The 11909-nt window shown below is 48.3% G+C and overlaps 1 protein-coding gene across 3 annotated transcripts; it reads left to right on the top strand.

Moving 5' to 3' along the window:
• The first annotated feature begins 2841 nt into the window (after positions 1-2841).
• Positions 2842-11399, top strand: gpatch2 (G patch domain containing 2). Of its 3 annotated transcripts, none has more exons than XM_083689289.1 (10): positions 2842-2993; positions 3740-3980; positions 4489-5060; positions 5347-5411; positions 5553-5729; positions 6399-6528; positions 6789-6828; positions 7144-7208; positions 7489-7577; positions 11212-11399. In XM_083689289.1, the coding sequence occupies exons 1-10, from the start codon at positions 2944-2946 to the stop codon at positions 11259-11261; spliced, it is 1479 nt and encodes a 492-aa protein (XP_083545415.1). In that variant the 5' UTR covers positions 2842-2943; the 3' UTR covers positions 11262-11399. The 3 variants fall into 3 exon arrangements, with proteins under 3 accessions (XP_083545415.1, XP_083545414.1, XP_083545413.1); XM_083689288.1 differs by lacking the exon at positions 11212-11399 and adding an exon at positions 9010-11068 and having other exon boundaries at positions 4489-5057; XM_083689287.1 differs by lacking the exon at positions 11212-11399 and adding an exon at positions 9010-11068.
• The last annotated feature ends 510 nt before the right edge of the window (positions 11400-11909 follow it).

Below are 11909 nucleotides of genomic sequence, written 5' to 3'. Positions count from 1 at the left end.
GCTAACAACGCTGTACGGTTGTGGGTTTGATTCCTGCTGGGACCATATATACTGAAATGTATGCACTCACTGCAATGGAAGCTGCTTTGGATAAAAGCGTCAGCTAAATGGCAGATATGTTATTATTGTATTACGTAGCAGAGTGGCGTGTCTGCACAACATGTAATTCTAATACTGCAGGCCCATACAACTCAGTGCTGACAGCCTGTTGTGTACTGTAGACATACATCATGTGTTTTGTATTCCGCACTGTGTGCCAGAGAGAAAGAGAGAGAGAGAGAGAGAGAGAGAGGGAGAGAGAGAGAGAGAGAGAGAGAGAGAGAGAGAGAGAGACATCCATGGATGGAGGACACTGATGTTGTGTTGCAAAGTTGTTTTATGTTGCTGTAGGCTCAGTCTTTCCTCTTCTACCCTCACAACCACACTTGACCAAGCTTTAGCTCATTCACATGCAGGCAAACCAGCACATGACCGAGAAACTACATTACCCAGCTCCAGGTGGAGTCAGCAGCATCTCCATCTTCACCCTCATGGAATTCTTCTTCAAAGTGTTCTATTGATATCATGATTCCATTGTCTGGGAGGATCTGTACTGTTTCCCTTTCCTGCTGCCACAATCCCCTCTTTAAGACAGTAGACACTCCAAGAACCTTTGTAAAAACTACACACATGGGGTGTGTGTGAGAGATAGTCACCCAATGAAGGGATGAGTGTGTGTCTCAACGAGCGTGTGAAGTGTCTGGGGTGGTGAGTGTGTGGACTGTGTCTTACTAAATTTACCTGGACCCCCTAGCAGAAACCTGAGTCGAGCCTTGAGTGGTGATCCTATGACAGCCCCTTTGACTCCCTGAAGCATCTGAGTGAAGTCACACCCCCTGCTATGACAGCAAAATGGCGGGACAGACAGCCACATACATTTACATTTTACGTTCTAGTCAGCAGATCCTCTTATCCAGAGCAACTTAGAAAAAGTAAAGTATACAGCAGTATCGTCGCATGCAAGACTTTCAGAATACGTGATCGTAGCAGCCACAGTGCTAGAAGAAGGGAAGAGGTTTTTCTTCACTTTCGGCAGCTAATCTTTTTACAACAAGTCACCTTGTACCGGACTTTCTTGTCCCCCAAATGTCTTACAGATATCCCACGGTGCAAATGGCTTATAACATAACGCTGAAACGGCTACACCTGTCGTTACTGAACCCCATGCCGACACTGACGCAGTGACATTCACACCAAAGTATACGGACAGTGCACCTGTTGCGGGGGTCAAGTCCAAAACTGAGTCCACTACAGTCACCAGTAATGACCAACACGCTTGCCGAATGTTGACATTTAGCTCATCATACTAGGTCATTTAAGGGTTGGCCAAAGGGTTTATTTTGATATTGTGGTAAACTGCGCGTAATTGAGGCACTCTCTTGAAACAAATTCATTTTTCACAAGGATGAAAATCATATTTTTATTTACCTAAAACCGTGGCTGAATGTACCGAAACACCTCTTTAATTCTAAGAAACAATGACAAATGTGAAAGAATTTGCAAGTCTCCCATTCACAACAATACACCCAAAGTGTTGTCTGTTTCGAGGGGCATTCCCGGAAGTAAGGTACTATAAATGAGCTAGCTCGCTAACTTTAACAACTTCAGCTATCGAACAAGGCCACGTCCCCGCATTCCTGATTAGCGCCCAGAGGAAAAATAGGACCACACAAACGCTGCTATTAAAATAATAATAATAATAATAATAATAATAATAATAATAATAATAATAATAATAATGATAATGATATCACTCATATTGACATTTTTTCTGAATACATTTTTGGGGGAGAGATGTTTGCCTACAACAAGCTGGAAACTGCTAACGTTTTCCGTTTTCGAGTTATTTGGGCAAAAAATGTGCCGTCGTTAAAGTTACTTTAATTATTATTATTATTATATTTTTTTTACAATTTGGGGTTCAATCACGTCAGTGCCCCTTGCTCGATGTGTGTAAGTAGCTTTAGAGATGAATAAAGCCACATTTTCCATCACACCAGAGTGACATTATCCCCACCACTCTTTCCCCTGTTTTGTCATTTCGTCACTGACAGGATTTCTGACATAAAATAGTCACTTTCGACATAAACCCAGTATTGTCATTGTTCTTTTTCTTTTAAGCATGATTGGCGTTCAATTTTGACGTCCCTATTTACCCTGACACATCTTTAAGGTCAGGCTTTGGCTGGTACATCAAACCACACCTCCAAGAAACAAATCTCAGTTCTCAGTTGCATTTCTTTTTAAAAGAGGAGGAGGAAAATCAATTATTTCTTGCATAGTTTAAACAACAGACGTGGCTATGAACGCTGTGGAGGCGCCGATAAACGGCATTTCCTGGCTTCACTGCGACCAGTCTCTCATAGGAAACCCATTAGGCGGTTGTAGTTAGCTGTGTCCACATATCAATGATTGGAGCTCATGTATTCTGTTATTAGTCTCATGAGCTCCTCTGCTGGTACACAATATAATGTTTTGCGGGAGTGGGAGTTCTCCTGTATATAGGTTCTCTGGCTGTTCAAAGCGGCAAATCCTCCAAAACATTGGTACAAGATGTGATCTGTGGCTGTTAGGCCTACGAAAATGACGTGGTTGTTTTTTCGTTGAAGAGTACGAGCGCCCTCTAGCGGTATCGTTTAGAAGCTCAGGTGCTACACACACACACACACACACACACACACACACACACACACACACACACACACACACACACACACACACACACACACACACACACACACACACAGGAACTAGGCATCGGCTGTCGATTTCCTGTCGCAGATTTCCATTGCAGCTAACAGCTTTAGCTAGACTCTTTTAGCTTGTGTGTCACAATGATGATGTTTTTGTTTAAAGGTTTCTCCGTTGTTTTCGGTTGAAAGTAACAGGCTTTTGGGGGCTTTAATGTTCCGTGCAGCTAATCTAAATACTATCGGTAAAGCGGGAACCAGCTGGTAAGTGGTGACTCAGAACATTTTGTGCAGTGTCAGAAAAACACCTGGCAGATATCTAGCGTAGGTAAGATAGTCAGACACAGGCACAGATGACAGAAACAGTCTTTGTTGTTCCCCTACTAGACTGCATGTTTTCATGTTTGCTAGGAAGCGAACTAGTATTGTTATGTTGAATTTAGCTAGATAGCGAAATGAGCTAGCTACTTGCCTGTCACACTATTAGGCTAGCCTGCCACAGCTGGAGCTGGTTTGACTGGGTCGAACTTGTACAGCTCTACTTAGCCAGCTAGCTAGTTTAAAGTTAGATCCGTTGTCAACCAAAGACGCCAGCTTGCTAACGATCAAATGAGGTCAAACACCTTCATCGCTTTAACTCATTAGACTGGATTAATCTGCACATTAGCAAACGAGATTGATGCAACCAGACCATTCTCTTAGCTAGCTTGTCATCTGCTGGTCATTAAAGAGTTAGATTGTACAAAGTCAGCAAACTGGTTTCGAAAGCTGTTTACGAATTTGAAAGGCGTGTGGGGCTACATGCAACAACATGAATCAGGCAGGCATGCTTTTGCTGTCTCTTTGGTTAGTTGTTTTGCATTGCCAAGTTTCCATAATGTTGATAAATATGATACAGTGTCCCTGAATGCTCCTACCTACACAATTGTTTAGCAGCGCCACCAACTCCCCTCCCTCCCCCCACATGAAACACACACACACACGTCCTCTCCCCCCTCTGTTTACTCTAGGCACTTTCGCCGGACGATGGACGAGCTGGTCCACGACCTGGTGTCGGCGCTGGAGGAGAGCTCGGAGCAGGCGCGGGGAGGCTTCGGGGACGGGGGGGACCACGCGCTGGCGGTGGGCTGCCTCCTGAAGAGGCAGGCCAGGAAACGCCGCGGGCGGAAGCGGCGCTCCGACAACCCCCACCCCCCCTGGGAGACGGGCCACCTCAGCGAGGGCTCAGAGTCCAGCCTGGAGGAACACAAGGTGGGGGGGGGGATGGGGGGGAATGCGGGATGGGTGTGGAGGGGATGGATGGAGGATGGGGGGGGGCAATGCGGGATGGATGGGGGGAGGGGATGGGGGTAATGTGGGATGGTGGTGGGATGGGGGATGGGGAGCAATGCAGGCCGGTCGATGCCCCTGTCCGCTCGTCTCTCTAGCTACTCCCTGCTGCTCTCAAAGCTTCTGTGTCATATGGATGAGTTATGGAAATAACGGAGCCCTACGTGGCTGAGTCAACATCCAGTGCCTTGGGTGTTACATCGCAACCAGGCCGGCGTCGTGCGCCGGCGAGCGCGCTCGCATGTTCGCGGCCAGTGTGGTTCTCGTGTCTGGAGGGCGAGCCGCTTCTAGTTTTAGGGTTTTTGCTACGGGCCTAGGCTGTATCGAGTCCACCGAAAGGAACACGTTTAGCCTTAGTTCGACAACCTCTCTGTGTGTCTGTCTGTCCGTCCTTACCACCCCTTTACTAACTGGCCTTGCTCTCTCTCAGGATTATCGAGCCACCACAGGCGGTGTCGCCGCCGGCAACAGCCACGCCCGCGACAACAGTGACTCGGACGAGCAGCTGGGTCCCAAACGCCGCACCCCCCTCAACCCGGACGCGGGCCGCGGCAAGCGGCCGCTGTGGCAGGACGACCTGGGAGGGATGGGGGGCGCGGAGGGGTCGCGCAGCCTGAGACGGCGGCGCAAGGTGAAACGCATGGCTGTGGACCCCCCTGTGGAGGCGGTCACGTCTAGTACCGCCACCATGCTAGGGCCCCCGCCCGTCCCCAAATTCCATGCAGAGTGCCGGCTCCCTGGGGTGAGTGCGGCAGAGGGCAGGGGTGGGATGGAGCTCGGTGGCGGCGGCGTTGGCGGTGGAGTTGGGGGCGGCGTTGGGGGCGGAGGGGGTAAGTGCAAGGTCAAGAAGAGGAAAATGGCGGCTCACAGACTGGGGCTGGAGGCCACCGACGAAGGGGTGGTGGTGGAGAGCGAGGACGCCATTTCGGGTCACGCGGGGCCCAAGGACAAGATGGAGTTTGAGGAGCAGAAGGGCTCGGATGAGGACATGAGTGACAGGTGGTTAGTGTTTGTTTTTTTTCCCCTCCTGCTCCTGTACGTGTAAGGTCACGCTAGCCTTGTGCTCAGTAAGTTGGGAAGAGGTGCAGGCTTGATGCTTGGAGAGGAGCCTTGTCTTCAAGGCTCCTCTCCCCGCTGTAAGGCTCTCTTTTGAGAGCATTTTGTTTATGTGGTGATTAGATGGTAAGAATTATGTGTAAAGGGGTCCTTTAACCTTCTGTCTCTTCTCTCTCTCTCTCTCTCTCTCTCTCTCTCTCTCTCTCTCTCTCTCGCTCTCTCTCTCTCTCAGTGAGACCAGCAGTGTCAGCAACAGCAGCGACGGTGGACTTTACACCAATGACGAGGGCAGACAAGGTACAGTAACAGTCGACTTTATAAACGGCATTAAACAACGCTTATCTGTTTTTTTCACTGTTTGGCAGGAGTGCGTTCTGTCACAATTACATTACAAAACCGGACCCTGACCTCTAAACCTTCACCCCTGACCTCTCCTAGCTGACGATGAGCAGAGCGACTGGTTCTACGAGGGCGAGCCCGGGGGGGCGTGCGGGGTGGCGGGCGTGGTGCCCTGGTGGGAGAGGGAGGCGGGCGAGGAGCTGGACCTGGTCGACCCGGTCTTCAACAGCATCCTCACGGGCTCCTTCCCCCTAATGAGCTCGGGAGCACAGAGGGGTAGGAGCTGAAGTGTGCGTGTGTGTGTGTGTGTGTGTGTGTGTGTGTGTGTGTGTGTGTGTGTGCGTGCGTGCGTGCGTATGTGTGTACGTCTGTGTGTTTGGGTGTGTATTTGTTGTTGAGTCTAGGGCCCGTTCTCAAGTGTTAGAAACTCGATTCCTCTTGTCCTCTCCTCGGAGTTTCTAAGAATTGAGAATAGGCCTCAATCCTTACAGGTCTAGTATGTAGATTTGAGTTTTAATTTCTCGCTAAATGGCCATGATAAATCGATAGTGATCAAGGAAAGTTCGCTGTTCCCAAGGGAGTGAGGCTGCTGGACAAAATGGACAGAAACGGTACTGACAGAATGACTCACATTGTTTCTTTCTCTCAAGAGTTGTTGTGATATCACCTATGGCCAGAAGGGGGCGTCCACTGCACAGTGGCGTCACAAATGTTATATACGAGGGATTAGCTGGATATGTTTATGATACGATCATATATTATAGAAGTCATTAGTCAAGCAGCTGCAAGCACGCATTTCTCCTGTCACTCAAACAGTGCCGAGTGCTCTCCAGCTGGTAAAGAAACGGGGTCCGACACGATTACCAGTTTGACGAGACCCCCCTAGTACGAGGCGCTCGCTCTGACACGGCTCCCTCGTACCACGTTCTTCTTCTCTCCCCCCAGGGTTCCAGGCCAGGCTGAGCCGTCTCCACGGGGGACCCCGCTCCTCTCGTTACGGGGGGCTACAGGGCAACTCTGGGCAGGGCTTCAACGACAGGCTGGGACAACACCCCCAAGACCCCCACTCCCACGAGTGAGTGCCCCTTACGATTGAGAAATTGGGCCCTAGACTCAATAACAGAACACACACACACACACACAGAACATATTTCAGCTCCACCATTTCCTCCTCCTTCTCCTTAACACACCATGCATTTCACAAAAGAAAGTGTGTATCTGCATTGTTCAAGTCTGTTTCAAGTTTTCAACTTTGTCTACTCTAAGAAGATTGTCTCTCTTCTCTCTCCCTGATGACGGAATGACACCTTAACTAAACCACTCTTCTCTCCACAGCCCATGGTTTAGTCCAGGGTCGAGAAGGGAGCACGGACAGGTAAGACACACCTGTGCTACTTCATACTCACGTTGAAGGTAAAGATGCCATGCTCAGGACAAGAGAGTTAAAAAGCACTGTAAACGCAGTTGCAATACTGTGTAAAAACCATAAGGATCCAGTTAATGCTAACATGACCTTGGTTGATTTGATAACAGATGTGTTGCGTTTCATTTTTGCTGATCTGTAACCTTGCTTCCCTCTGCTAATTGATGCGGTATTCACACTGCTTTTTTTCTTCTTTTTTTTTTCCTTCCCCCACAACTTCCCTCTCTCCCCCCCTCTCCCTCCCTCCCTCCCTCCCTCCCTCTGTAGTTGCACTGGGACCCGCGGGCAGACCGAGGGCATCGGAGAAGCTGCTCAGTGAAGACAGCCAGCAGGTAGGAAAGACTTATGTTCTGCAGATAATGGCAAAATGTCTCCAGTTATCCCAAGCGTAAGTACAGTAGAAGGAGAAAGAAAATGATAGAAATGTGGGTGAAAGCAGGGAGGGGGGAGTATTTCAACTTTAGTAGTACTTCATGATAGTCGTCTCATTCCTCAGAAACTACATCGATATTTGGGTCAATTGTAGGATTGAAAAAAAAATAAGACAAAAAAAGTGTTTAGTGTGGTTGCCAGAGTGATGTAAGAACGGTGTGTTTTGTTTTGATGATGTAGACAGACGAGTGGTCACCTGGGGTCTTTGTGCACCGGCGACGTCAAGAGGAGGCGCAAAGCAGCCCCCCTCGGCGCACCTGCCCCAACAGGTAACCCCACCTCTCCCTCTCTCTCTCTTTCCACTTCTCACTCTCTCTCTCCCTCTTTCTCTCTCTCCACCTCTCTCTCTCTCTCTCTCCACTTCTCTCTCTCTCTCTCTCTCTCCACTTCTCTCTCTCCACTTCTCTCTTTCTCTCTCTCTCTCTCTTTCTCTCTCTCTGTCTCTCTCTCTCTCTTTCTCTCTCTCTGTCTCTCTCTCCACTTCTATCACACTTCTGTGTATTGGTCCTTCTTTCTTCTCTCTAACCCCGTTCTCACAGACTCCTCCTCTGTCCTCTTGCCTTTCTCCTCTCCATTACAATACCCATCACTCCCTCCATCTCACAGACACACTTCTTCATCCCAACCACGTCTTTCAAAACGTCTCCACGCAAAATGTAACACAACGATTTAGCTTTCGGGGGGGGGATTCGGTAGAAAAATATTCTATTGTTTTTTGGGGTTTTTTTGGAGCACATGATCTGTCATTGACCCTACCTCACTCCCAAGTAAGTGGAAAATGAGGTCTAACATCAAACTATCCCTTTAAGCCCTAAGCCAATTACGTCCTGTAGTCCTGTATCCTTCTCTGTACTTGCTGTGACATTGCGTACGGCACGAAGATGTACCTGGATGTAGTGGTCCTCAGTTGGTAGAGCATGGCGCTAACAACGCTTAGGTTGTGGGTTCGACTCCCCCTGGGACCATATATACTGAAATGTATGCACTCACCGCAATGTAAGACGCTTTGGATAAAAGCGTCAGCTGAATGACATATGTACCTCACATTTAATTTCCCAGAGTACACTTTTCAGTGGATGCAGCATGGCACAGTGGTACACAGCCTATGTCATTATTCACGGGGGAAGCTGACCCATCCGGGGTCAGAGTTCAGAGGTTTAGCGCTGTAGGTTTCACAGGCCCTGCTGCTCTCTCGCTCAGCCCTCGGTGAGCCTAATGAATGGCCCTTAAGCCTTAATCAAGTAAATCTGCTCCTCTTTAGCTCTCTCTCTCTCTCTCTCTCTCTCTCTCTCTCTCTCTCTCTCTGTGTCCCTCTTCCCCCTCTCCTTGAATTCACCTCATTCCTCCTCTCTCCCTCTTATCTTGTTTCCTTTTAATCTAGCTCTCCCTCTCTTCACCCCCTTCCTCTGTGTTCCCCTGCAAACTCTTGCTCACTCACTCGCTCGCTCACTCACTCACTCACTCACTCACTCACTCACTCCCTCTCACACACACACACACACTCTCACTCACTCTCTCTCTCTCTCTCACACACACACACACACACACACACACACACACACTCACTCACTCACTCACTCTCTCTCTCACTCACACACACACACAGTCACTCACACACTCACAACCCCTGTCCTCTATCTCTGTCTACTTCTCTCATGTTTGTAATCTCTCTTTCTTTCCTTCTCTCTCTCTCCGTACAAGGAGTGGTAGGAGAGAGTGTGGGACCCATCCCGGACACTAACATGGGGAGCCGCATGCTGCAGAGCATGGGCTGGAGCCCCGGCATGGGCCTGGGGCCCGAGGGCAGGGGCATCACAGAGCCCATCCGGGCCACACAGAGACCCAAGGGAGCGGGCCTGGGCTTTAACTGAGCCCCAGGCTTTAGGCCCCGTAAAAACCAGCAGGCCTCATGCTGCGAGGGAGATGGATAGTAACGGAATGCCGCTGAGACCTTGAACTCTGAAGAGTGGTCCCGGGACGCCCCGGGTAGAAGAGTCACTCTGAAACTGCAACAAGAACCGGGACAAAGGAGCAGATGTGTGGCCAGCAAACATTCGCTATTAGAAATGATTTAAAAAAAAAAAAAAGTTACAAAAAAAAACCGGGAAGAAATTCCACATAGCGGGAGAATAGAGTCAGGGCCCTGGTTTGAGTGGAAGCACTTCAGAGTTCCCGTCTCAATCCCAAGATTTGTTACCTCAAGACGTGAATGTTTCTGTCAGGGAAATGAAATGAGACAGAGACGAAGGAAAGGGGTATTGCAGTTGGATCGGACACCGTGCTGGTGGCCATGCTGTCTCAAAGGGGGGGGTTTCACTTGATGGGCGGAATGCACTGCTCTCGACGGGAGGTCCAACACAGCCACCGGTGAAGTCTGACGATATTGAACTCTGGGTCAAGCTTGTTCTGCCCCAAACGTGCGCGGCAAGCGCCACCTAGTAGGAACACAATGACTCGCCCGACGCAAAGCGCTATGAAAGTCCGTACGCCATAAACTGCGGATGAGAACATAATTGGAGGTGTCCGTCATTTTTGGAGACCGGCAGCAACGTTATGAAATGAGTCGGGCCAGAAGTTAATGAACATTTAAATAAGTGTTTTTAAGTCATTTGCTTGTATTTACTGTTAATAAGTAACCGCTTCGATCCTCCGTTAGCAATCGTAACGTTGCTGCCTGTCTCCGAAAATGATGTGTCCCCGGTTATGTTTACGTTCTGCAGGTTATGAAGTATAGACTTTCATAGCTTATGCCGTGCTTGCAGCGGATCATGTGAAACCCCCTTCAGAGTGTCAGAGGCCACTTGATTTCACGAGAATATGTCGACTTCAGTGGAGGCTGATGGAGGTAGAAATCGGAGGACGGGCTCGTTGTAATGCATTGAATAAGGAATTCAAGGAATCAAACACACATTCTGTGTATTACAATGAGTCTGATTTCTGCCTCCCCTGGTCGACTTCTCCCCAATCAACGGCTGTTGTTATTCTTTCTCCACGTAAGGTGAAACCTAAACGATTGTGTCCGATGTGGCACAGGAACAGTTATTTTTAGGTGGATTGCCATCGTAAGCGTAGAAATCGCCAGTTCTACACTTTGTTGCAGTTAACAGCTGCTTTTTAAGATGTTTTATGTAGCCTTTAAAACGAGGCTTCTGAATGGAGCCTAAGGGACGTCTCTCCACGCTTGAATGTTTAGATCCCACAGGCTAGAGAACGGGTGTAGCTAGCGGTTTGGCAAAAGAATTGTGAGAAGGTTGCGAGCCATTTTTATGTAGAGGTTATAGTATGTTTATCCACCAACACCCCAGAATAGTTTTTATGTACAAGAAAAAGAGAGACTAGAGTTGAAAAACATGTTTCCCCAAAGCCACTATACTGGTACGTAGCAATGGAAGGACTTGGACCATACTATTGAGAGTCCCACTGCTGCGGACGGTAGAAATGTACTCTAGGAATCTCCTATAACCGCATTCTCGCAGCTCACTATTTGCCTGGTGATTATTTAGGGCTAAACCCTATCTGGGGATATGTGCATATCTCAAGACTTTTATGTAAATCATGCTTTGATGTCATGGAGTGATATGCGTGAAAATTCATGTAATGTGTGTGGATCATAAGTCATAGTTTAGCCTCTGGGGAAACTACATGGTGAAAATGGCATTGGCATAATGATTACAATAAAACATTTTTTTTCAGTGAAACAAGCACCACAACCAAGTTTTTTTTTTTATTTTTTTTTATTTTTTTTTTAAATGGAACAAAATCTCAATTCGTAGTGAACTTCGAGAGAGAGAGAGAGAGAGACAGACAGACACAGGCAGACAGAGACAGACACACACTGATAGCCAGTATGAAGTATGATGTGCCAGACAGCATCGTTGGATTCATTGGCTGATTGGGGATCAGCTTCTCTTGCTACAGTCTCAGGCTTTAACCCTAAGGAGGATCAGAGCTGAACCGGCCCAGAGTGAGAAGCAGGGACCGGATGGATCAGGACACTCATCAACGCTGTCACACCATCCATCCATCCATCCATCCATCCATCCATCCAATCAGGAAGGAAGCAACTGTGTTGATACTCACTGAAACAATAAACCCGGTTTAGAAGAAACGTGTTTCTGTACCCGATCTTATAGGTCACCTTTTCTTACACACACTCACACACACTCACACTCACACACACACAAACTCTGCTGTTTATTCACACACTAGAAACATGTTTGTGTCCCACATTCTTAGAGGTCAGCTTTTGTTGTACACACACACACACACACACATGAACTCTGCTGTTTATTCACACACAACATAGTGTTGTCTAGATAAACAAACAACAATGTGTATCAACCTCTCCTTACAGCACGCCCTGATTTGACTGTTGTCTAAAAACACACAACCCTTCGAAATCCAACTCTCCCACACACTCCAATATCAACACTTGCATCAAATTCACATGCTGACACAGAACATCCCTGAAATGCGATGCCACTGCCTCTCTCTCCCTCCCTCCCTCCCTCCCTTCCTCTCTCTCTCCCTCCCTCCCTCCCTCCCTCCTTTCTTCCTTCCCTGCAAGTATAGCAATAGCTGTATCTAAGGGAATACAGACC

The sequence above is a fragment of the Argentina silus genome, assembly GCF_951799395.1.
Source record: "Argentina silus genome assembly, chromosome: 17".
NCBI classification, from domain to species: domain Eukaryota; kingdom Metazoa; phylum Chordata; class Actinopteri; order Argentiniformes; family Argentinidae; genus Argentina; species Argentina silus.
This window is presented reverse-complemented; position numbering and strand designations above follow the sequence as displayed.